This window comes from Equus przewalskii, chromosome 15 (genome assembly GCF_037783145.1).
Source record: "Equus przewalskii isolate Varuska chromosome 15, EquPr2, whole genome shotgun sequence".
NCBI lineage: Eukaryota > Metazoa > Chordata > Mammalia > Perissodactyla > Equidae > Equus > Equus przewalskii.
In genome coordinates this window covers 84,034,251-84,060,685 of record NC_091845.1, presented here as the reverse complement: position 1 = coordinate 84,060,685, position 26,435 = coordinate 84,034,251, and the positions used below count along the sequence as shown (strand labels likewise).

Below are 26,435 nucleotides of genomic sequence, written 5' to 3'. Positions count from 1 at the left end.
ATTCATCAAGCCATGCTATGCAGCATCCCACATGAAACAGAGGAAGACTGGCACAGATGTTAGCTCAGCGACAATCTTCCTCAAGCAAAAAGAGAAAGACTGGCAACAGATGTTAGCTCAGGGCCAATCTTCCTCACCAAAAAAAAAACAAAAAAAAACCCTTTAAGTTCCTAGTTAGATATTATGGGCTTGGGGCACATAGAAGGTTAATACAAAAGAAAATGCAAAGATAATGCCAAAGAGATGTTGTGTAAGGTAGCATGTGTAAAGGTGTTAGTTCACTGTAGAAACAGTAAGAGGGGAGAGTGACTGGAAGAGGGCACAGCGGAGGTTCTGGGATACTGGTAACAGGCAATTTCTTGATCTGGGTCAACAGGCGTGTTCAATTTGAGAAAATTCAACAAAGTATTTTTTATCTGTTCCCTTTTCTGTGTGGATTTTATAATCCAATTGAAAAAGTGAACTAAAATAATGGAAAAAAAAATCCAAGGAGCTAATTCACGCATTGATTGCCAGCCTCAGACTCACGAGAGCGCGGTTCATGTGAGTGATGGGTGTCACCACGCTACTGTCCCCTTGACAGTATGCTGAATTGAACTGCAATTCCTAGCAGGAGATGATAATATTTTAGGTATCATTGAAACACAGCCAAGTGAATGCCTGGTGCAAAGATTCTGGGCTGGAATGCCTAGGAAGAAAAAAGGAATATGGGGAAATATGAGGGAAAAGATAGGTGGGTAAGGTGGAGGGAGACAGAAAGATGAGGACAGAATGTGAGAGGACCATTGATAGAAAGTAGTGTTCCCTGCCAGAATTAACTGAAAAAATATGGAGTACTTATTCTTTTTTCACTTTAGTCCCAGAAGTGAGACAGCATGAAGTGACATTAAGAGCTTCTATACTTATGTTATACAATTGTAAAGCATTATTATGAGCATGCACAGGATACCCTGCGACATTTATTCTAAGCCTGAATCTTATTGAAATCAGAATTAATTGCCACCTTCTTTTGCCGGGAGCCGTGGCTACATCATTTGATCGGCTGTTTGACAGGGTCCAGCCGATTAACGCCGAGGGGTGCAGGGCCGCCCCTTGGTGAAGAATAACCGGCCGGCCCCTCACATAGTTCTGAAACCTGTGCTGCTTCTATTTGCCCTTCATTCCTTTTCCTTTCTTAACCTCCAGTTTTCACTCCTTTGGGTGGCTGCTTGGGAGGCACTACCTCCCAGGAAAATTAAATATAGTAAGAGAATGTGACCACCTGTAGGTAACTTTCAAGATATTTTTCAGTTAATTAACGGAGGAGCACACAGTCCCATTTGAGACAAGCAGAAAGGAATCCTGCCCAGATAAGATGTCGAATTAGGTTTATGGCCTCTATCTGGTTAATGTTTCCTTCTCTCTCCAGTTCTTTGTCTAAATATATATATGCATCGTCCTTCTAAGTTTGCTGGTTAATTGGATGATCAAGAAGTATCTATATATTATTCTTGACCTTCTGCTTTCTGTTAAAATGTTATAGAGGTCTTCTCCTAAAAGCAATAAATAATAAACAATTGATGAGTAGAAGGGCCGAGGGGTGCAGGGATGCCCCTCGGTGAAGAATGGCCGGCCGACACCCCTGATATTTTCTGAATTATATGCATGCTTTCTAGCAAGGTTATGTCTATACTTATTTCTGTTTTTCATTCTTGAAGATATATACTTTAGCTTAGCTTTTCAGCCCTTTACTTTACTAACAAAATGATACTTTCTCTGGCAGTGTGCTTAAGGGACTGTTAGCTCCACAATCTAAAAGACAAAGGAATGCTTTCACCCCCTAAAGGGCACGAAAATGTAAAGATGTTTAACTGCCCGCTGAGAATGCAGATAGCCCTGGGGATAAGATACCCTGGAGTCGCGTTTTGTTCCCACTAACCATCTACACTAATGGCATAAATGATTGAGGGAGGGAGGGATGGCTCCCCCAGGATGTAAACAGACGGACTGCTGTCCTGTCCGGAGGCCTGGACCTTCTCTCTTTGATTTAACTTTACCATGAATTACAACAGATGCCTAGGTACCTATCTCTTTTAGCTTAGAGACAACAAACACTAGTTAGTTGCGGAGAAGACTACCATTAACCTTATGCTCTATAGAATGGAATGCTAATAAACATTCTTGTGCTCGTTTTTTTTTTACTTCCTTATCTCTCTGAGAATATTTGTAGAACCATTTCTATACTAATCCTGAAAAATATATAAACAACACTTGTGCACAGTAAAGTCGGACTTGCTAACACCATCCCAAGTCTCACGTCCTCTTTATTTTCCCCTCATTGCGCCGACGCCGTCCATCCCTCAGGAACCTGGACTCAGCCGGGACAGGACCCCGGGATTCTTTACGCTTCCATATTATTTTGTTCAGTCCTCAAGTATTACCACTCACACACTGTATCGAAATTACTTGATTGTCTCCCTCACTTTACTGTCATCTCCTAGAGGGCAACGACATTGTTTTATTCATCTCCAAATTGCCAAGGCACAGCATACGCTTGAACCTCTGAGTAATTGCTCTAAAAGTATTTGTTGAATTAAACGAATGGGTTTTAGGATGACCGTGCACAGGAATTCTCAATGATTTGTGCACAGAAAATGGGCTCCTATAAAATATAAAGGCTTCAGCTCACAAATCCTTCAGTTGCTTAATGTGAATTTGTTTCATTTGATCATCAAAATCAATTTCTTAACGTGAATTTATCAGTTCATCTGAGCACCATAACAGCCCCGCTGGCAAAGCAGGGCAGTCACCGTTCAAACAGCCATTTTACAAACGAAGAGGCTAAGTTTATAACGTATAAAAACACCCTGTTGGAGCCTTACCAGTAGGAAGTGTCAGAGCCAGATCTGGAATCTAGATGTTTGATTTCTCACACAGGTAATTTCCCTTAAACAACTACATGACATTTGGTAACAAAAAGTCACTCTATAAATTACTGTAGGGAGTTTAGCTCCCAGGCTGGTTCCCCACCGTGGTCACTCGGCTTCTTGACCACCTCATTCTCCCTATTCCCCACCTTCACCTCCCCTGCCCCCACTTCAGGCCCTAAGGTCACAGGGCAGAAAGGCTTCATCACATTGGCATAAGGTTGTATCTGTTTGTAAACTCATTTCCGCATTCCTATATACATCCCTACATGGGCATGCTTCTTGAATACCTCTTTTGAACCAGTTGAAAGTGGTTCTTACAGAAATCTTACTGATTCCCTCATTAATTCATGAGTTCAATACAATCTTTGACATTTATTATGTATTTGTAGAAGAATCATGATTTTACCTTTTCTGAGAATTATTCTTAAATAATAATAGACATTTTAAATAACAGACATTTTCTCAATGACGCATGAGTAAAAGCTTCTTCAGGAGATGATGTCATTTTTGCTGATCTGCAATTTACAATCCAAGTAAAAATTGTGCTCTCTCTGCAAACGCTGCTTCAGACCTAACTAAGAAGTCTAAGGACCTGCCTTTCTGTACCCCAGGGGAGGAAACAAACAACTTCAACTTCAATAAGATGTGAGAGACGAGGTAGACACTGAGAGAAAGCTGAAAAACTCATCCGATTTTCACGTCTGCCCAGGAAACACGGAATATGGAAAGAGTTGTCTCAATCCCTAGATATAAGGAGAGATACAAAGTCTCTCTCCCTCCCCTGCTCTTTTCCCCCCACCCTCTCCCTCACCAAGGAGCTGAGATTTGGAGACTCACATGCCTATCAATTAGCAATTCTGTAGTCTCTCATATTCGAACCACAGCAGGTGAGAAGAGAAAGCTGGGAAAGGAACCACATTCTCACACGCCCACAACACATAAAAATAGACATTGTTCTGGACCCTGCAAGCATCGGTCACCATCATCATCACCAGCTTATCCCAATTTATAGTCACTCACAGAACTTGTGACAAACCTTCCGCTTCCCGCCTGCTGTGTAGATGACGCGCTTTGGGGCAGGTAGTGGTCAAGCGATCTGACTCTCTTCTCCCAGCTCTGCCTCTGGCTCATTACACAATCTTTGGAGTTTTCATGCCTCATCTATAAAAACGAGGTCACGGCTATTGAGCTCATTAAATGAGATAAATCAAACAAGATCCATATACAAAGGTTCTGTGCAAATAACAGCTCTATAAAAGTTAGTTTCAGTTCCTTGACCTGTCTCTCAGTTTCTTCATCTCTAATGGGAACCGTCATGGTCCCTACTTCATTCTAGTGAACTCTGAGTTAGTAAATGTAAGGACAGTTCCTGACTTAGCGCTTAACAAACGTTAGCCATCGATGTTATTAGCATCAGCTCCACAAGGGGGCGTGTCGCATCGTCAGCATCCTTGCCTCTTCCACTGCGCGGGGCACCGCGCACCTAGCCGCAGGCCGGAACCCAAAGCTCGGGACGCGGAGGCGCCCGAGCCTCTCGGCAGCGGAACGCGGCTGCCGGAAGTGGCGAGGGCGGGGTCTCGCTGCCGGGGGACAACGGGCTGCACGCGAAGATGCTGCTGGACTTGTCGGAGGAGCATAAGGAGCACCTGGCGTTCCTGCCGCGAGTGGACAGCGCGGGTCCGGGACGCGGTGGGGCGGGCGGCGCGGGAGGGTGGGGGGCGGCCCGGGCCGCGCGCGGCGCTCACGCCCGGCTCCCGTTGCAGTGGTCGCCGAGTTCGGGCGGATCGCGGTGGAGTTCCTGAGGCGAGGCGCGAACCCCAAGATCTACGAGGGCGCCGCCAGTAAGGGGGCCGCGGCGGACGGCCAGAGGGGCGAGAGGCCGACGTGGCCCGGGGAGCGGCAGCCACCGCACTAGTCTTGGGCCGGAGTCGGGCTCCCGCCGCCGGCGGCCGGCGCTCTCACGAGGCTGCGCCTGCGCAGAAGGGCGCGCGGGCGCGGGCGATGCTCTGTGGGGTCCGCGGCCGGCACTGCTGCTGGCGCCTAGTGGGGAGTGGAGAGGGGCGGCAGGCTGGTGGTAGCCCGGTTTCATTGTGGTGTTTGAGGCCGCGGGATGGTGGGTGATACTTATTCTCGAATGAGAGTCTGAATGACAGGGTAAGCATCGCACAGGCCTCGATTTGCTCGCTGTCCGTCTGTCCCAGGAAAGCTCAGCGTGAGCACTGACACGGTCCAGCATGGGGTGGAGGGGCTGACGTACCTCCTCACGGAGAGCTCGAAGCTGCTGGTAAGGGCTCCTGGGGCCTCTGTGCATCCCCCGGACCTCAGGGAGGTCCAGCGCCCGCTGCATCGTAGTCCCGGCGGGGACCTGCTTAGTTCAGGGAGGCGCGAGTGGTTCCTAACAGATTTAGCGAAGCCGCGCCTAGACGGTGTAAACTAGAGCGTGACCCCGGGTATGGACGCTTCTCGCCAGTATAAATTAGAAGTGCCTCGAATGTGCGTGTTATGACGCCATAGGCTGTAGTGCATATCCTGAGAGGGGGCAGAATTAAATTATTGACCATTTGTTTTTTGCATATTAGGAGAATCTGGCTTGATGGAGAATAGGACAGAAAACTGGGCGTTTTAACAATTCTTTCCCTTTTAAACTTTAATATGGCATTTTTAGATATCAGAAACTCAGATTTTGGAATAGTGGGCAAGGGTTGCCTTTAGCTATAAGGAGCGTTTTTTATTTTACTAAACAGAAAAGAATTAGGGAAGATAATGTTTTAGGTGTATCAAGTATGTTAGCGTTTCCTAGACAAAGATAAGTTTTGATGTTCTTTTAACCTTGGTTCACGCTTAGATATCTGAGCTGGATTTCCAAGACTCTGTCTTCGTTCTGGGATTCTCTGAAGAACTGAACAAACTGTTGCTTCAGCTTTATCTGGATAACAGAAAGGAGATCAGGACCATTCTCAGTGAGTTGGCACCAGACCTTCCCAGTTACCACAGCCTCGAATGGCGACTGGATGTACAGGTAGGACTTTTTTTTTTAGCCTGACAGAATATAAGATTTATTTTAGGTTTATGTCCTCAGGTTTATTGTGTTCTTTACCACCTTAACCAAACTCTGGTGTGAAACTTTAGGGTTTTTTTTTTTTTTTTCCTGAGGAAGATTTGCTCTGAGCTAATATCCGTGCCAATCTTCCTCTATTTTTAGTATGTGAGCTGCCAGCACAGCAGGTCTGCTAACAGAGCAGTGTAGATCTGTGCCCAGGAACCGAACCCACGCTGCTGAAGCGGAGTGTGCCAAACTTAACCACTAGACCACCGGGGCTGGCCCAAAACTTTAGTTTTTTAACATTCATTTTCAGGCCATTTCACAAATAGTTCATTTTCTTATATTTTTTTAGTGGGTTTACATTGGTTTAATTTGCAAGGTTTGTTAGAAATAGGTTATGTTGGAAAAGGAGATGGTTATGCAGATTTTTCAAAGGGTGCTTAGATTTTTAAAAGCTTTTCTGTTTAAATAAAACACACATATAGAAAAGTGCACAGGTCAGTGTACAGCTCAATATGAATTATCAGGTAGTGAAAACACCCATGAAACCGGCGTTTACCCAGACCAGCACCCCAGAAACATCTTCCTTGCCTCCTACTTTTCCTTCCATCCTTTCTAAAGGTAGCCAGCGTCCTGACTTCTAATGCACAGATTACTTTTGCCTGTTCTTTAACTTTCTGTGAATGGAATGATTCAGTAAATATTCTTTTGTCTGGCTTCTTTTACACAACATTATTTTTGTGAGATTCAATTGTGTTTTATTTTGTTTTGTTTTTTTTTGGTGAGGAAGATTCACCCTGAGCTAACATCCATTGCCAATCTTCCTCTTTTTTTTGAGGAAGATTAGCCCTGAGCTAACTGCTGCCAATCCTCTTCTTTTTGCTGAGGAAGACTGGCCCTGAGCTAACATCCATGCCCATCTTTCTCTACTTTATATGTGGGACGCCTACCACAGCATGGCTTGACAAGCAGTGCGTAGGTCTGCACCCGGGATCTGAACTGACAAACCCTGGGCTGCTGAAGTGGAATGTGGAAACTTAACCACTGTACCACCGGCTGGCCCCCAATCTTCCTCTTTTTTTGCTTGAGCAAGATTAGCCCTGAGCTAACATCTGTACCAGTCTTCCTCTGTTTTGTATGTGAGATGTCTCCACAGCATGGCTGATGAGTGGAGTAGGTCCTCGCCCAGGATCCAAACCCGTGAACCCAGGCCGCTGAAGCAGTGTGTGGAACTTTAACCACTCAGCCACGGGGCTGGCCCCAAGATCCAGTTGTTTTGAGAGCCACATAGATAACCAAAAGGGAGTTTTCAGATGATTGCATGTAGCCCTTTATCGAGCAGTGACAGATAAGTTAATAGATATTTATTGTATGTTATACATTTGCTGATTAGGGCTGTGCTAAACGCTTTGGGACATAAAAGGAGTGTAAGACACTGTCTCAGCTGCAAAAATGTTGTTATCCAGTTGGGGATATTAGATGTTCTCAAAATAACCAATAATTAAAGTTAGTTATAAAGTAAGGTTCTAGAGAGGAAAAAAGAAGATGTTTGTATAAATGAAAGTACCACTGAGTATTTAAAAAAAGCTGTCGCTCAGGGAGTTCAGTGTACACTGCATGATCCAGAAAAGCTTCAAAAAGGAGGTGAAATTTCAGAAAGGTGAATGACTAGAGAAAAGCAGGGTAAATATTCTTGACCGAGGAGACAGGGTAGGTTGTAAAGGCCCACGTGGATGCGGGAATGAGCGTATGCATATATGGTATAGCGCACTAGTTCCCAAACTTCACTGCATATTGTAATAACCTGGAGAGCTTGGAAAAATTCTGATGTCTGTGTTCCATTCCCAGAGATTCTGATTTATTGGGATGGGGTTTGGCCTGGGCATCAGGGTTTTTAAAACTCCCCTTTCGCCCAGGTAATTCTAACGTACAATGAAGTTTGTAAACCACTGTTATAGTGGATTCTTCCTGATTTGAATGGTGGTAAGATGGTCCAAATAGGTTATAGAAATGCAGTTAGAGGAGTTTAACAATTGTGATCGAGTGTGATGAGAGCTTGAATGGATATTAACACAAGATACGGTATAAACCAGATTAGAGGCTCCATAAGGCCAGGTGCTGTGTCTCATTCACTGCTCTGTCCCCAGCATGATACCTGGTACATAGTGGGTATTCAGTGCTGAATATAAAAAAGGGGTGGGGGTAAGCAGCTTCCTAAACAAACTATTTATCAAATATTTCCTGTACACCTATCGTGTGCCAGATGGTGTGGCTTCAGCAAAGAACAAGACACAGTTTGCGGTCTTGGCGACATCGCAGCGGGTCCTGTGGGGCTCACGGGGAGGAGGAGGGGATCGCTGCCTTAAGCCTTTGTGTTTACGTCCTCTAATAATAACCAGGTGGAGGTGATGTGGGCATGGTCCAGTTCATGAGGTTCAGCAGTAGTTTACCTTGTACATCTTAACCTTGCTGTTGTGTGGGCATAACTTCTGACTATTGGGGTCCAGTAGCCCTTAGAAGTGCTTTTTTTGGCTTTATTGATTTGCTTTGCGCTTTTCTATTATGAAGACATTGTTAGAAGTTAGAAACTTAAGCAAATAAATGTTCTAATTAATTAATTCTAATTAAGCTCAAGAGAGTTCATTTGCCCAGTGAAATGAGTTTGAGTAGCTGTGTTTCTGCAAAGGCTAAAACAGTTGAAATTGAGGGTGTACTGAATGAATATTGCTGCATGTGCTGAAATGCATTTAAGGGCTAAAAAAGCGGCTCAGAGAACGAATTGATTTCCTGAGCTCATTGGTTGAAATCGTTACAAGGGATTTTAACTGGAGTGGATTCTTATGCTTTATGGGAGGAAGACGTCAGATGAAGACCCACTGAATGGCTGGAAAACTGGGAACATGACTCGGGACCTTTCATTTTTGAGTAACTGATTTATCTCATGGAGACTGGCAGTAAATGGACAGTTACCATCTAATTGTGGTGCAGTTGCTTATGGGAAATAAATTAATCATCATAGTTTAGTTTCTCATAGAAACATTTCTCATACTTCCTCAATTGCCAGCACAACTAATGCCTTTGTTAATAACATCAGTAAATTGAATGCATCTGAGATCGGTATAGGCGGGTTTACCTTTAGGGCTGATCCACAGAAAGTTGCTGTTGTTATTTTTACAGGGAGAAAGAGTATTTCATCCCCATTAAAAAATAAGTCCATATCACAAACTTTGTGGGGTACTTTTGTTTATCCTGTAGTACTGAGCATCACTCAGATTTCTTTCTGAGAAAAAATTGGGCCTGATCATGTCTTACTAGGTGTTTATTAAGCATGTTATATAATCTTTACCTAGAAATTTTAAAGAATAGTATAGATACTTACCTGTAAAGGTTATTAATTTAAATATCGTGTTATCTAAAAATTTGAGGATAGATTGAATGATCTTAAGTCTTTCAACAAAAAGTTCATGGCTTAATTACACACCGAGATACATTTGGTCCCTATGAGTGCAGATATAGAGAAAAAGAAGTATAAACAATGCGTAATTGAACGAGTAAGTAGTATTTTCAGTCATCTTATTTATAGTTTGCCTATCTGTCATATCTATAATTGTAGAGAAATGATCTTAAAGAGATGCTTTACCTTACAAGTACCTGTTTTGTGTTTGGGGACTAGCTCACTCAAAGAAATTGAGCTGTGGTTCCCAAATTATTTTGAGACATTAAATTTCAGCCTTGCATCAGTATTTTGGGTTCTTTTGGAAGCCCGGGTCACCTAGAGTTAATTGAAAGTTATTAGAATATTCTATGTTGTGGTATTACGTTAATCCTGAAATCTCGAGTTTAGATTTTACTCAGAGACTTGTTGGAAGTCTCTTCAATTGGCTTCTTGTCCTTTTGACATGACTCCAGTAGGTTTTGGATAACAGCCTTGCTTTCTTGTATAACAGATGTTTCAGGTTCATCTTGGATAATTCTTGTCCCAGATCTCGAATCAGCTATTACTTCGAGGAGGTCCTGGTTCCTTTTAAGGAAGACTGGTCTTTAGAGGGCTAGTCTGGTGCTAGGATTAAATACCATCACTTCCAATTCGGTCATTGTTTCTAGTGGTTTTATTTTCTTTTTAAAATATGTGAGGGCCAGCCCTGTGGCCGAGTGGTTAAGTTCGTGCACTCCACTTTGGCAGCCCAGGGTTTCGCTGGTTCAGATCCTGGGTGCAGACATGGCACCGCTCATCAAGCCATGCTGAGGCGGCGTCCCACATAGCACAACCAGAGGCACTCACAACTAGAATACACAACTAGGTACCAGGGGGCTTTGGGGAGAAGAAGGAAAAAAAAAGAAGAAGAAGAAGAAGATTGGTGATAGATGTTAGCTCAGGTGCCAATCTTTATAAATATAAGTAAATAAATAAAATAAAATATGTGAATAGTACTTACTTTAAAATTTTGGAATGTATCATACAAACAAAAGGTTATAAATATTCGGTTTAAAGAATAATAATAAAACAAGTACCCATTGCCAAGCTTAAGAAATAGAAAAGCAGTACCCTTGATTCACCGGTGCCCTTCCCCGTTCCTGATCAGCCCCCTCCCAGCCCGCTGGAGGTAATTATCCTGAATTTTCTGTTACTCTTTTCTTTATAGTTTTCTTAACACATTTTTTCACTAAACTATGTATATTTTAAATTTTCATGTATTTTTCTGCAAGTTGCATTTTTGATTTAACACTTTCTTTTTATATTTATCCATGACAATCCATTTTGCTGTAGTTCATTTCTTTTTGCTGCCATATGGGATGTGGCCTCAGCATGGCTTGATGAGCGGTGCCATGTCTGCGCCTAGGATTCAAACCAGCGAAACCCTGGGCCGCCAAAGCAGAGCATGGGAACTTAACCACTCGACCACGGGGCCAGCCCCTATTTGTGTTTTTTCTTTTGTGAAGTGCTTAATTAGGTCTTCTGTACATTTTTCTCTTGGTCTTCTGTTTTTTTCCATATTAAATCAGCAGATCTGGGACTGACCCTGTGGCCGAGTGGTTGAGTTTGAGCGCTCCGCTTTGGCGGCCCAGGGTTGTACCAGTTCGGATCCTGGGTGTGGACATGACACTGCTCATCAAGCCATGCTGAGGCGGCATCCCACATGCCACACCTAGAAGGACCCACAACTAAAAATGTAGAACTATGTACCGGGGGGCTTTGGGGAGAAAAAGGAAACAAATTAAAAAAAGAAAATCAGCACTTCTTCATACATTCTGGATACTAATCTTTTTTTGGTTATATATGTTACAAAAATCTTCTCTCAGTTTGTGGCTTGTTTTTCTACCGTCTTTAGGTATCCTTTGAAGAAAATTTAATAAGTTTAATATAGTTAAATTTATCAACTTTTTCTTTATGGTTTATGCCTTTTAAATCATGTTTAAGAAATCCTTCTATACTGTAAGGTTGCATATATATTCTCATTTTGTTTTTCTTTCCAAAAGTTTTAAAGTTTACTTTTTATTTTGAGGTCTGTGATTCATCTGAAATTTGGGTTTTGTATATGATATAAGGTAATTATAAACATTTTGTACTTAGCATCATTATTAAATAGTTGTTATGTTCTTATTCCATTTAAAATGAAGCTTGCAAGCAGAAGCCTCAGACAACAGATTAAACCATCAGTGACTATAAAACTGCGCCTTAACCAGAATGGAGCTCACACCACCCAGGTTTTGCAGACGGACCCAGCCACCCTGGTCCGTTTGGTGCAGCAGCTGGAACAAGCACTGGAGGAGATGAAAACAAACCACTGTAGGAGAGTCGTGCGCAACGTCAAGTAGTCCCAGGTTTAAGGTTTTGTTCCCTTTGAATCACTTGTGAATTGATGATATACAGCAGTTACTTCTCAAAATTGATTTTTTTAAGTTGATGGTGATGAGTATCCTGTGACAAGGTATTGAGGCCACGATGAAAAGCTAAAGTAAAGTTCCTCTCCCAGGGCTAAATGGTCAGCTTCTTGACAAATTAAGATGTACTTTGTTTTTTAAATGTGTAAATAGGACTGAATCAACTGGAAGTGAATCTATACTGTTCGTATCTTCTGTATATATGAATGACTGTCCTTTTTTTGGTACTTCTTTTGACTGTTTAACTTTATTATTTTCTTTCTTATTGACCAAAATTTGAAAATAAAATTCACAATGTAATACTATTACTATTCAGAATATTTCTCGACAGTTCAATGTTTCTGACCTTTAATAGCACCCCATGATGTTAACAGCCACAGAATAGTTAGAAGAAAATGAGAATTTTTTTAAATGCTGTATTGTTTAGGCTGTTCATACCTTTTTCTTTGCATGCGAAAATTGTAAGTACTTACCATGTCGTTTAAGTTTGAGTTGTCATGGCTGATTAGCTTAAAAGTACTCACATTTGTGTGATCATATATTGCATTTTATTAAGGACTACTTCTTTCCCTAGTACCCAAAACATCTAAGAGACACACTGCTGATTTATAAACGATCGATGCAGGAATAATATACTCATTTTTTAATTACTTGGATGTAGTCACTTTTTATAATTTTGTTTGAATAAAGTATAAAGAGGACAAAGGGAGGCCATGTTTACTACATGCCAAGCAAATATCCTGTCTTCCTTATAAACTTGGTCTTTGTTTTTTTTATTTTTATTTTTTAATTTATTTTTACTTTGTGTGTGTGTGAGGAAGATGGTCCGTGAGCTAACATCTGTGCCAGTCTTCCTCCACTTTGTGTGTGGGACACTGCCACAGCATGGCTTGATGAGCAGTGTGTAGGTCTGCGCCCAGGATCCGAACCTGTGAGCCCCAGGCTGCCAAAGCAGAGCACACAGACTTACCACTATGCCACAGCCCAGCCCCTTTGTTTTGTTTTTCAGGAGGTGACTATAAGCTGTTGGCCTGAAAAACTCAGATGCTCATGTGTCAGGTCAGCCCGATAGAGTGCAGGGACACAGGGAGACTTAGGGAGACAAGGAGCCTTAAGGAGTAGCAGACTCAGGGGGAAAAGTCATGTGAAAAGGTAGAAATGGGGAGTCAGTCTGAAATATGTATCCAGGGCGTTATTCTGAGAGTCTCATCCCTACGGAGCAACCGAGGAAGGCCTTAGAACCCTTGGACTGTAAGCTGTACTCTAGGCTCTGTCAGCACTCTGCCTCCTAAGAGTTAGAGATTTCAGGTCAGAGCGACATCATGTTTCTTCTTTCTCTTAAGAGAGAGCCTAGCAGGGAACAGAGGCCAGTGGAAGAAAAGCATAATTGAAATTGCCACCCGTTGTCCCCCTGCAGGCATCTGGGCCACCCATTTCCCATAGATGTATGTTCTGCAATTGTAAAATAACTATAATATCAGATACTGGCAAACTATAATCAGAAATAATTTTTAATTATAGTGGTAACTTGATTAACAAAGCTTTCATATTAACCTCACAAACAAAAGGGAACTTTGTGTATTATATGAAATAGTAGCATATGTGGTTGAGTTTAAAAGCAACATGCCTGCCAAGCTTATATGTGATAAAGATAGCTCTGTGAGGCTTCTCATTTGTCCACATTTGGTGGAAGACAAGCAGGCCCGGCCCCAGCCCAGATGGAAAGAAGAGCCCCATGTCGTCAAGGGCAGCCTCTCTCTTCCCTCTGTACCCACTGTTCTTACCCTGGTCAGAACAAGACGGCATGTGGTCGTCTTTGTTTGTGTCAAACTCCCCTGGCCTCCTTCCTCTGTACTCCATGTTCTTTTTGATGTTCTGCCTTCTTCACCTTTTCGAGCCTCTTCCTTTTCTTGTTGAAACATTCCATACCCTCTGGATTCCTCTGCCTTGCTTGTTTTGGGCACATGTAATTTTTTGTAGCTTCTCTATGAATCTACTTTCTGCCAATGCAGTCACTGTTCTGCTCTCCCGTATGACCAGGCTTCTTGGCTCTGGGTAATGTGCCTTTCCATCTGTAACTATCTAAATTGTTATTAAAATATTTTGGATTGTGAGTATGCTGATTTTTCAGGATTGGCTGATGCATCTTTAGACTTGTGTCCTATCCTTCATGTCTCGAAGCCTGAGAACAGAGCTGTGAGTAGGAATAACCAGTGTATGCATCTATATATACTTCACTCATTGGAAGTCTCCATTGTTTTTCACAAGATTTCAGTGAACTTGTTGTGTTATTGATGTTTCCAAGGTTAAGTAAATGTAAAGCAGCAAACTGGAAAGGTGATGGGTATACCATAAGAAGAAAATATACCTTCTTTGAAAACTGAAAAATGAGGACCGAACATCAAGGAAAGTTTGAAAAATCGTTAAAAGTGTGTGTAGGCACTGGCCTGGTGGTATAGTGGTTAAGTTCACACTCTCCATTTTGGTGGCCCGGGGTTTGTGGGTTCAGATCCCAGGCACAGAGCTACACACCACTTGTCAGGCTATGCTGAGGTGGCATCCCACATATAAAAATGGAGGAATATTGGCACAGATGTTAGCTTAGGGGCAATCTTCCTCACCAAAAAAAAAAAAAAAAAAAGTGTAAAGGATGCATGTGGGGAGCCCTTAAAATTTATAGCAGTATGTGGCCTTTCAGGTTATAATCCTAGGAGAAGGTTAAGAGGTCAGACTTTGAAGCTGGACAAGGGTTTGGATTTAGGCTCTGTGGCTTTTTATGGGTCCTTGATAAATTCCCAAAGCCTTATTTTCTTCCTCTCTAAGACAGAAATAATAACACCTACCTCTTTGGCTTACAGGGACTAATTGAGACTATGTATATAGAATGTCTAACATAGTACCAGGCTTTAGAAAATACTCTTCTAGACTGAGGATCTCATTATTTTATAGCCTTAAATTATGTCCAGTATACTCTGTTTAAGAAACTGAAAGAGGAGCCAGCCCAGTGGTGCAGTGGTTAAGTTCACACGTTCCACTTTGGTGGCCCAGGGTTCGCCAGTTTGGATCCCAGGTGCAGACCTATGCACCACTTGTCAAGCCATGCTGTGGCAGGCATCCCACATATAAAGTATAGAAAGATGGGCATGGATGTTAGCTCAGGGCCAATCTTCATCAAAAAAAAAAAAAAAGAATGTTACTTGGTTTCTGGATGGTAGAATTATGACGGTTTCTTTTCCTTCTTAATTTCTATAATGAGTTTGAATCTTTCCTAATATTTAAAAAAAAATTTGAGAGCCAGCTCCGGTGGCCTAGTGGTTAAGTTCTGTGTGGTCTGCTTCGGTGGCCTGGGTTCGGTTCCCAGGGAGGGACCCATACCACTCATCTGTCAGTGGCCATGCTGTGGTGGCAGCTCACATACAAAAAGAGGAAGATTGGCAGTGGATGCCAGCTTAGGGCGAGTCTTCCTCAGTAAAAAAATCCCCAAAACTTTGAAGTCTGAAGGAAGAAGAAAAAAGATCAGGGAATATAATACATTTTTGGTAATATTTTCATCCAAAATTTTAATTCTTAGAATGATATACACATAGCTCTCCAGAAAACTCAGCTGTTCAAAACTACTCCGTCCCCAAAGCACTCAGGTGGACAGGCTGAGGGTTTTGCCTCTGGGCTTAGTCTTGAGTCCCTTTCTTCCATCTTTTTTTCCTCCATGCTAGTGAAAGAAGCATGGGAATCTCGAGACTATCTAAGGCAGTTCTTTTTTTCTAGATAATAGCACATCTAAATGGAGAATTGTCTATCTTGTTTTTCATCTCCAAAGGAAAACACGGAAAACTTCTCTGTGGTTTCTCACAGCCCTTACAGTCAGGAAGTTCTGCCGGCTGCTGTTGAAGCCTTCCTGCTATCATTTAGTCACTCTTCTCTGGACTTATTTTTTAAAGTATATATTTGATTAAGTTCCTTCTTAGCTTACCTTCCACATTTTCCATAATCTTAGGTTTCTCTCATCTCTTTTCCTTTCTTTCATGCATGGTGGAAAATATTTTGGTGAAAAGGATTTTGTACTGCGTTGTCTCTGGTTTAAATATGTTCAGTTTTAAAACCGCCATGACTCTTATGTTCAAACTTAAATACTTTCCTTAAAAACAAAACAAGCAAGCCCGACTCCATCATTGATGTGGTTAGTTCAGTGAGCTTTGCAAACGTTGAAAGTGATGTTTTAATTATAAAAGCAGAATAAGCCCATATTTCTCAGCTTTGTAAAACAGTATACCATGGAGATGAGAAAGCAATGCTATACTTTATGGCAAAAAACTATATATGTAACAGTTTGATCACGGAATAGTAATGGCTGTTTGATTACGTTTACATAGTACCATGACTCTCTGCCCAGGAACTCAAAGCAGTTTAGTTATGCTTGATAGCCATGAGTCCATAGTGTTCTAATTAGCATAATGGGGAAATACAGGAAAAGTAATTGTATTTCTTTAATGGGCTTAAAGTAAAAAGGAGCATCGGGAATACAAATGTCTGCATTTTTATAACATGAATTATTAAAATAATTATAGTGTTAATTCTGTTTGTTATCATCAGAAATATTACTAGTTATGTGGCCAGCAGAGTAAGAGGCCACTGTCATTTATTGTGCTTGAGCCTAAATTGACACTTTCTAGTTGCAAAGACTACAATTTTCATTTTCCTCTTTTGCAATTGTCATATCTTCTCTTGCAGAACAGTCTGCCCAACAACCAGCTAAAAAGAAAGGCAACACAGAAAAAAAGGATTTTTGCTCTTTCTCACAAAGCGTATGAGGTCTTTTACCTCTTTAATTCTTAATTTTTCTTTTTTTTTTTTTAAAGATTTTATTTTTTTCCTTTTTCTCCCCAAAGCCCCCCGGTACATAGTTGTATATTCTTCATTGTGGGTCCTTCTAGTTGTGGCATGTGGGACGCTGCCTCAGCGTGGTTTGATGAGCAGTGCCATGTCCTCGCCCAGGATTTGAACCAACGAAACACTGGGCCGCCTGCAGCAGAGTGCGCAAACTTAACCACTCGGCCACGGGGCCAGCCCCTCTTAATTTTTTTTACTCTTACTATAATCCGCCCACTTATGTATGGCATTGTGTTGATAGGAAAAACAAAGCAGATTTTAAAACCTTTTCTGGGCCGGCCCCATGGCCTAATGGGTAAGTTCGGTGAGCCCCACTTCAGTGGCTGGGGTTCAGATCCCAGGCGAGGACCTACACCACTCATCTGTTGGCGGCCATGCAGTGGTAGCGGCTCACATAAAAAAAGAGAAAGATTGGCAACAGATGTTAGTTCAGGGTGAATCTTCCTCGGGGGGAAATAAAACCTCACCTTTTCTAACTTTTTTACTATGGTACTGACTCAGTTTTGTTAAATATTTGTTAAGTGCTTAGAGTGATCCATGTTGTGCGTTGAGCAAAAGATAAAGTCTTAATCTCAGTTTAGAATGCTGTTGGGCCATTCCCTCCTTGAAAATAGTTTAACCCATAAACTCGTGAGGCTGCAGGAAGGAATCTCCTAAGGTGGCTGTTCTGAAGAAGGGAGATTCCTCCAGGCTGCTGTCTATTGATCTGCTTTTCCTTGAAACTCCACCTTCTTCCAGAAGGCAAAACTCTAATATGATTCAATGGCTGGAGCTGTAGAAATGTACAGAGGAAAGGACAGCGCACTACAAAATGCTGAGGAATGCTCGGACGGGGTTAGGATGGAGAAAGTCTCCCTCCTCCTTTGCCGTTGAAGTGGGGTTCCCTGAGGTAACCAGAGGTGTGATGGGAAAGCAGACGGAGTTTTTTTACCTGCATGCCAATGTTGTGATTGTCATAAATCCAAAGAGAAGTGGATGCCTGTGGTTTTGAAGGAATGTGCTTAGTTCACAGAACGAAAAGCCTTCTCAGTTAACTCAGAGACTAAAAACACACAGATTAACATTCAGAGAATGAGGAAAAGCAAATCCAAGGAAGTCTGAGTTTCACTGGGGCAAATGTAGATGATTGGAATATGATTTCCTGGCACGGTCTGCAAACTATGCTTTTATTCCGAATAAAAAGTTCTTACAAAGCTTAAATGAGTTGAAGTGCTGCAACATAACAAAATTGCTTCATTTGCAGCTGAGACTGTTGCACAGCTCACAGACTCAGAACTAAGAAAGACTGCTGGCGATTTTTTTCGGTACCCAAAAAACAAATGAGCAAGTCATAATATGCTTTCCAAAGAGGCGAAAATGATTTGTCTCACAATGTGAGCAATGTAATTAAAACTTTTTTTTTTAAATCTTTAGACGCTTAAGGATGTAATTGTTGGATATTCTTTTCTATGCTTTTTTCTTCCACTCTTTGTTTTTGACTAGACATAAATACCAAATTCCATGCCTTTCTTGGGCCCTTAGAACAATATCTTTTCATGCCAAATCTCTCATTAAGACTCCTCCTTCCCTTAAAAAAATTTATTTTTGAGAAATAATTCACAGAACATAAAATTCACCCTTTTCAAAGTGTACAATTCAGTGGTTTTAGTATGGTCACAAAGTTATGCAACCGTCACCACTATCTGATTACAGAACATTTTCATCCCTCCCAGAAGAAACACACGTCTGTCAGCAGTCACTGCATTTCCCCCTCCCTGCAGCCCCTCGCAACCACTAATCCACTTCCTGTGGATTTGCCTCTTCCGGCCATTTCATGTAAGTAGAATTATACAATATATGGCTTTGTGACTGGCTTCTTTCACGTAGCATAATGTTTTCAAGGTTCACGTTGTAGCATGCATTAGTATTCATACCCTTTTTATGACTGAATAATATTCTATTGTATGGATACTCCCTTGCTTTTTACAGTATTTGGTTGAGTCTTATTCCTGGTCTTACTATGGAATTAATCTGTTGCATTTTATTTTTTAGTGTTTATAGAACCTCTGATAGATTTAGTAATGTGTTTTCTACAATGATGGTTTTCCAGGATTATCTTCCCAGGTACAAGTTAGAAAAGTCTGAGAGCAATTTCTTCTTAGTCAGTTATTAGTAGAGTTACTCTCCAGTGAACTGAGTGTTTTATTTTGAGTCTTATTCCAAAGTTGTAGCAGGGAGGGAGCCGGTCAGCCAAACTGTGGAAGAGACTCTTAGCCGAAGTCAGCTTCAAAGAAGATTAGTATTACATCGTTTTTTAATTTAAAAGATCTCCTACTAAAATGAGGGATGTTCTGGGGGCATTTTGTAGATTTAGAGAAGATAGGAAGGCAACTAAGGAGGACTTGTGTCTCTCCATATTCATTTGAAAGGTAAAACTATTAAAAATTAAACTGTTAAAACTTAAAAATTTGGAAAAGTTGTCTACAGTGGAATAGAAGAAAAAGGTACTTGCTTGTGCTTAAGTTCACTGCCCAGAATATATCTGAACCGATTTTGAAATCACGCCCTGAGGGTCTCTAGGACGCCGTGTTCCTGGCGATGCGGCTGCCTCCTGGAGCTCAAGAGCTGGCGCAAGAAATGGCAGGGACGGAAACAGCGCTGATTCAGCCAGAGTGCGGTGAGGTCGTGGAAGAGAGGCACCAAATGAGGGGCTCTGCGTCCGGAAGAGAGGGAGTGAGTACTCTAGGGGGTTGGGACGGCGCTTGCTTCCCTGGCTCATTTTTGCTGTTGTGGTAGTTGGACCCCAGTTTACATGTGGGGAATAATCCCTGCCCAGTTGCACGTTGGGGCTGTCAGACAAGAGACTATGCCTTTTGCTCTTCATGCTGATGCTGTAAGTCTGTCTCCTGGGACCCTGAAAGCTGAGGAGACAGAGAGAAGGTTGACACAAATCCATCTTAGTGGCAGCCTTGCAGGATGCAGTGACCTGTTACATGCCCTCACGAAGATGCTCCCGTTCTTGAGCTTTGTGGACCTAGTCTCAGAGCCGCCCCTCGATTCTGTAGGCTACCTAATGTCCAGTAAACTCATTCTCTGCTTAAGTTAGCCTCTGAATAACCCTAAATCCTACAGAGGATAACAATCCAATTAGATTAATTTTATAAAATTGCATACTTTATTTCATAAAATGGGATTTTTGTGAAATAGGTCTGCAAATTGTCATACATCTGAAAGTCAGGCATTATTTTAGGATGTCGTTTGACTGCAACAAATTCATAGGACCTCACAGTCTGGTTGGGGAGAAAAAATTCAAACATCCTTAATTAGCATTTTCCTTTTAATGCTCTACTATTCCTTTGCTTTGCTTTATGTATCTTCTCTATCATGTCTAAACTATTAGAACTTAAAATAATCTGGTGACTTCACTGTAATCTTTTTAGTTGGTATATTACAGTTTGCTTGTAGAAATAAGATAAAAACATAAAACAGTAATTATCAAATGAAATAATGCCTAGAACAGTAGCTGGCACATCATAGTTAAAGAAGTGGATGAAAAAATGAATGAGTAAATAAGAGAGATGAGTGAACAGTATATACAGTTTACTCTGTGGAGCTTCAGAGTAGGGAGCAAGTGCTTCGGCCTGAGTAGTCAGAAGGATGGTTGTGAGTCGTTGACAGAAGGGCAAGACTGAGCATACAGCAAGGCGGGCCTTCTAAGCAGGAGAGGAACCTGAGCAAAGGCACAGGCGCGGGGAACCGGAGGCTGCCTTTTGTAAGCGTGAGCTGTGGCGTGGACTGTGGCTGCTGCTCCTGGGCCCCGTGCGGGATGAACCACTGTTCGTGCAACCTTAGATCTGGTCCCCTCAGGACCCCGGTCCCTTTGGCCTTTTCTAGTGGAGGCTGGTGTTCTCTGGAGTTTTGGGTATTTCAGGAATGGGGGATGTCAGTGTCATGTACCCACTGTGCCTTTCAAACTTCCGCTTTCACCCTTGCTTTAAAGCCCTAGGTCACTAGAATCCATGCCAATCAGCATGCCCCCTTTATCATGAATAGCTGCCTTTCCTCTACTTCCTGGATTCCGCCTCTTTTCTATCCGTCCATCCATCCATCTGTCCATCCATCCATCCGACATGTATTTATCGAGGACCTACTCTGTTCTATGGTCTGTTTTAGGTCCTAAGACAGTGGGGACGAGATCACTGCCCTCATTGAACTTACATTCTAGGGGGGTGATGGATAATAAAGAAAATGTGTACTGTAATTTCAGGTTGTGCTAAATGCTCTGAAGAAAAATAAAAACAGATTAGGGGTCAAAGTTGAGAGCTGCGATTTTAGGTAGACTGGTCAGAGACAGCTCTGAAGAGGTGATGTTGGAGCAGAAACCTGAATGAAGTGAGGGAGTGAGCTGTGGAGTATTTGGACGACAAGTATTCAGACAGAAGGAAAGTGTATGCAAATGCCCTGAGGTGGGACTGAGCTTGGTGTGATTGAGGGGGTGCAAGGAGGGTGGTGTGGCTGCAGTTAAGTGAGGGTAGAGGTGATCAGAGGAGTGGGCGGCAGGGAGATCGCGTCGGACCTTCAGCTTCCAAGTGTTCTCCACCAAGTCCTTCCTCCAAACTGGGTAAGTGGGTGATCCGTCCAACACCATGGCTTCTCCTTTCCTTGATCTCATTTACCAAGGCCTTCCCTGTTTCAGCCACTTGCTTCCACTGCTACACCCTGGACCTTGTCCCCACCTGAACTATTCTATTTCTGAAATCACAATTTCAGACATCCCATCCTCTGAAATCAATCCAGCCCATTGGTCAATTACTTCCAACAATTGTTTCCATTGGTCAAGTCTTCAGCTTCAAACGGACCTTCAGTTCTCTTACTCTACTCTCTATCTGACAGCCTCTGCTTCTCTATATTTCCCTCCCTATCCAGCTTGTATGCACAACCTGTCACGTCAATCAGCCCATCACTGCCAATATTCTAAGTCCTTTCTGTTGCAACTTCCATTGCACCTATCTTGCCATATATGAATTCAGCTGTCTGTCTTTTTTCTTGCTGGTTCATGCGCTGCTAAGACCTACAGGAGAAAATATGCAGAACTACACAGACTATCAAGCTTGTACATTAATGGTTATCAATCTCAATTAAGCCCTTAACACTGCCTGACTAGCCTACTGTTTCCTTAGTCAATTGTCTCCCATTTTCAACAACTATTTCAAACCCTCCCCACTCCCCTAAACCTCTGACCCACCCACCACCCCCTCTCATTCTCTGTCAGTGACTGTCTCCTTCACAGAACAAATAAAAGTGATCAAATAGGAATTCTCTCCACTTACGCCAACAAACCTACAATCCTCGCTGTTCTCTGCACCGATACTCCTCTTTCTCTCCTATTCCAGTAGACGGGGCACCCTTCACGTTTCTGGATCCCATGATTTCCAGTATCCTGACACTTTTGTATCTTCTGCTTTCCATCTTCCTGATTTCCTTCTATTAAAAAAAACTCATTTTCCAGTCTATCTCGTCTTAATTATCCCTTGACCCACATCCTTTTCCAGTTACCACCCTCTCTCTCTCAGCCCCATTTCAGTAACTTGTGAAAAATTTCACTTTCCCTCCCCAAGCCACTCTTGGTAACATTTCCAGGATCTTGTGTGTTGCTAAATCCAATATGCATTTTTCAGTCCTCATCTTACTAGATGTTTCAGCAGCATTTGACATGGTTGCTCACTCTCTAAAAAACATACCCCTCCCCAGCCTTTCCTTTTCTGTCAAGCTCTCTGCTGTTTTGCCTCCTGCATCTCTAGTGATGTGTTCTCATTCTTTGCAAGACTGTCTTCTACTTTCCTCTTAATTGTAGGTTTTCCCCAGAGCTTTGTCCTAAGGCAGTCTTTCTGCAGACGCATACCAGGTAATTTGGTTCATTCTCTTGCTTTACTTACCGTCAATTTGCTGGTGACTATCAACTATCGATGTCTAGTCCATACTGCTCTCCGGAATGTGAGACACGTGTAACTCCCTATCAGCTGTCTGCACTTAGATGTCTAACAGTACTTCAAACTTAAGAAGAACAAAATTCAACTGATCTCCTACAAACTTGCTCCTCTTCCAGTTCTTTATCCCAGAAATGACATTGCCATCTACACAGTTGCTCAAACCAGAAACGTGTGTCACTGTTGACTTCTCTCCCCTTCACTCACCACGGCAGGTCAATTACCAAGTCCTATCGATTCCACCTTCTTAAGGGTCATTCAGATTAGTCCACTTCTCGCCAGTCCCACGGTCTCAGTGCTCTTGCCTAGGCTACTGTATCTGCCTCCAGTTAACGGGTCTCCCTGAGTCCCTCTTATTAAGCTCCCTGCTCCCCGATCCCCTTGTGTGCCCTACAAGGCAGCCAGAATTATCTTCCAGAAAGAGGAGTCACATACTTTGACTGCTTACCACCCTTCAGTTGATTTGTATTGCTTTGGGATAGAGTCCTGGCTCCTGCCTTTATCTCCAGCTGCCACCACCACCACCCCCCCACCCCCACCCCGCCCTCTTGCATTCTCCGCTTTCCACGCTGTGTTCTTCATTTCCTTCACTTCCACTGTCTGGGTCCTCTTCCATCATCTACCAAGTAACTCATATGCATTCCTCTGGTTTCAGCTTAAACATCACTTCCTCCAGGAGGTCAGGAGCCACTGTCCTGTTTACATAGTGCCCCATGCTGCCCTTAGCATAAATTTAATAAGTTTTGTTGTAATTACTCGGTTTAATTACCTCTTTTTTCTGGATTGTAGAAACTGTGTTTTTCTTGTTTTCCTCTGTATCCCTGATGTCTTGTCACTGTGACTGGTACATGGCAAGCTCCTATTAAATGTTGAAGGGAGAACGGGAGAGAGAGAGAGAAGGGAATATAAAATGGAGTTGAGTACAAAATTTGCATGCATTTTAAAAGTAAAACAAGGCTCCAAATAAATTTTGCTTTTCTGTCACACAGTATGGTTTGCATTAACCTCACAAAGCAAGTTACAGGTCGGCCTTTTTTTCCTTTAGTGGGAAGACATACTTAGGACATTTAGTCAGCAGATTCTTTAGAATGGACAGAGCCAGATAATTGCTTAGACCAGTGGGTCTCAGCCCAGGCTGCCCTTTGGAATCCCTTGAGGAGTTTTTAAAAATTCTGTTTCCTAAGTGCCACCTTCGTAGATTCTCATTTAATTGGCCTGAGATTTGTAAAAGCTGTCCACGTGATCCTGATGTACAGCAAAAGTTAAGAGCATGACAGTTACTGGAGTTTTTTCTTTGTGACTTGCTTCCCTGACTGATATTTGAGCCTGTTGGAGAACAAGAAATTCAAACAACCCAGATTCAGCAGTGCCCTGATCCACCCCCTAGTGCTTTCAACTACAACTAAAAATGGCGGAAACAGGAAAAGGAATTCATTGGTACAAATAACTGTCAAGTCCAGAGTAGTGTTGGTTTCAGGCAAACTTGATCCAGGGGCCCAGTGATGGGCCCAGTGACCTCGTATCTTTCTGTTTCTCTGACTGTCTTGGTGTTGGCATTCTCCTATTTTAGGCCCTCCTCATGGGCAAAGATGGCTGCCAAAGGCACCTGAAAAGTGAGCCCATCTTTGTCCCAGCATCTTCGTAGAAAAGGTTTTCAGATTCACTCTGATTGGACTGGTTTAGGTTATAAACCAATTGCCATGTTCAAGGGGTTGGAATGTGCTAGAACAAGAGTTTTTGTTCCTCTTCCCAGGAACCATAGTAATCCCCAGATGAACAGAAGATCTTTGGGGAAGGAGGAGAGGAGAAAGATTCACGCTGAGACCGTCAGATGTCCGCGGTAACTGCACGGTGGTTTGGCCTGGCTGCAGCATCTGCTCCCCAGACTGTAGTGGCACTTTACAGTGTTATCCTGTGTTCTCTACAGTTCATAATGCTTCATAAGTAGCACAGATACATTTCTACATCAGTTCCCACAGTGAGTGACTAATAAACTAAATATGACTCTACTCTTCACAAAACTGTTTAGTGAGAAAGAACTTGAGAACAGAGACTTTGATTTGGATGCTGAAAATGTAAGTTGCCTCATGTATGGCTTTTGCCTCAGTGAACAATGTTTTCTTGCCTCATTTTCAGAAACAAAAAATCTTAGACCCTCCAGAGAGTCTGATTTGTGGCTTCCCACCCTCCAAGATGCGTGTTACCAGCCAAGAAGATTCTGTTGAGCTTTGCTTTTTATAATTTTCATTATGAATGAATAGGGTTTAAATTTCCCCCTGAAATATATTACTGAATTATTATATTGGGTATGCCATTTCTAATGACATACGCTAAAAAAGAAAAAAACACCACACGCAGATTCCCCTAAAAGCACCCCTCCCTCTACCTATCCCCGAGAGGATGCTAACTCTCCCTAGTTGAAAACTCACTATTCTAGAGCTTGCTCTCACTGAGTACCCTTCTGATTATAATTTGGCTTTGCGTAAAAAGTTTCCCATAGACAGAAAATGTGCTAACCAGCAAACATGGATTTGGGGTCTGCTTGTAGTTATGTTTCCCATTGCAAGTTAATTAATTGGCGTTCATCAGCCATTAGAGTCCCATTGAGTCTATGTGTGCTAACATTTAAGTTTCTGAGTTTATAAAATTGAGGACCACATTCTGGAACAAGGCTCTTGTCATAAACTTTTCTAAGACCAGAGATGTTATCCTGTCTTGGCGGCCAGACAGCCACCCTCACCAGACTCCTTTCCATTCAAATTGTACCAGTAAAGTCCTGTTAAAAAAAAAAAAAGCAACATAAAATAGCACAGATAGAGTTTCTTTTACCATTTAGAAATACAGTGCCTGAATCCTCTGTCTATGTATCTAGCAAGATGGCACACATTCCTAGATGTAGTGAGAGGTGAACAAAACCCCAGCTGTCATCATCCTAGGGCTGATTACAGGAAGTTCCCTTGAAGAGAGTGCTTGTGGTGAGCAAGAACTTAGTAACTAGAACGTGAGCATTGAGTACATATTGGCCCTAAAATCTCTGGAAGCATCTGCAGAGGGAGAGAAGAGGCTTATTTGCAGGAGGTAGAAACTGAATTCATCTGCAGGGCTGCAAGTTCTATTCTGGAAAACAAAGAAGGATCTTCTGGGAATGAAGCACCAGGGGCAAACCCTCTACAGAGATGCAGTTGTGGCTAGGTGTGACCACAGTGGTCCACAGGAGACCCTTACTGTCACACACCATTTTCTTCCAAGACTGAAGAATCCAGACTGAGGAAAATGTCCTGCGTTCTGATTTGGGTCAAAACCAACTTTCCAGAGTAAAAAGGTAAAGGCTTTCCCTCAAGGGAGTGGACATTCCCATTGTCCTCTGGAGGGGGACAGTCACAGTGGGCTTTGATCGAAGTTAAGACATACTCCTTTCTCTCGTGGCCTAAGAACTCGGGAGCCTGGATTACAGGTAGGAGAAACAAGCTCAAGGGCCACCTGGAAGAGGGGGGAGGATTGGAGGCCAGTCCTGACGTCTCAGGAGATATTCACCCAGAGGTCACCCCCTGGAGCCAGATGCAATGACATGACGGTCCTATGGGACAGGAGAATGTTCCCAGGGCTTCTTAGCATTATTTGGGAGGGGAACCTGGTCAAAGACTGGGTTTCCTGTTAACCCTGTGGGCAGGATGGAGGTAAAGGAAACGTGCCTTCATGCTAATCTCCAGACCTGTGAGTCCTGAGCCCATCACAGACAAATACTAA

General features: G+C 42.5%; 1 protein-coding gene across 3 annotated transcripts; it reads left to right on the top strand.

Annotated features, from left to right (window-relative positions):
* The first annotated feature begins 4,368 nt into the window (after nt 1–4,368).
* Nucleotides 4,369–25,482, top strand: COMMD2 (COMM domain containing 2). 3 transcript variants are annotated; one of them, XR_011527224.1, is made up of 7 exons: nt 4,431–4,586; nt 4,673–4,750; nt 5,111–5,193; nt 5,755–5,928; nt 18,415–18,537; nt 19,273–19,434; nt 24,442–24,846. XR_011527224.1 is itself a non-coding variant. In XM_070576324.1 (7 exons), the coding sequence occupies exons 1-7, from the start codon at nt 4,520–4,522 to the stop codon at nt 24,448–24,450; spliced, it is 687 nt and encodes a 228-aa protein (XP_070432425.1). In that variant the 5' UTR covers nt 4,431–4,519; the 3' UTR covers nt 24,451–25,482. The 3 variants fall into 3 exon arrangements, 2 of the variants coding, with proteins under 2 accessions (XP_070432426.1, XP_070432425.1); XM_070576324.1 differs by having other exon boundaries at nt 19,282–19,434; nt 24,442–25,482; XM_070576325.1 differs by lacking the exons at nt 18,415–18,537; nt 19,273–19,434; nt 24,442–24,846 and adding an exon at nt 11,572–12,540 and having other exon boundaries at nt 4,369–4,586.
* Nucleotides 25,483–26,435: the final 953 nt, after the last annotated feature.

What these genes read in the sequence shown, in the direction of transcription:
- COMMD2 (XM_070576324.1), top strand. Translation starts at nt 4,520, where the DNA reads ATGCTGCTGGACTTGTCGGAGGAGCATAAGGAGCACCTGGCGTTCCTG. An exon ending in GCCGCGAGTGGACAGCGCGG is followed by an intron (nt 4,587 to 4,672) that starts GTCCGGGACGCG and finishes CTCCCGTTGCAG; the next exon opens with TGGTCGCCGAGTTCGGGCGG. An exon ending in CGGAGAGCTCGAAGCTGCTG is followed by an intron (nt 5,194 to 5,754) that starts GTAAGGGCTCCT and finishes GTTCACGCTTAG; the next exon opens with ATATCTGAGCTGGATTTCCA.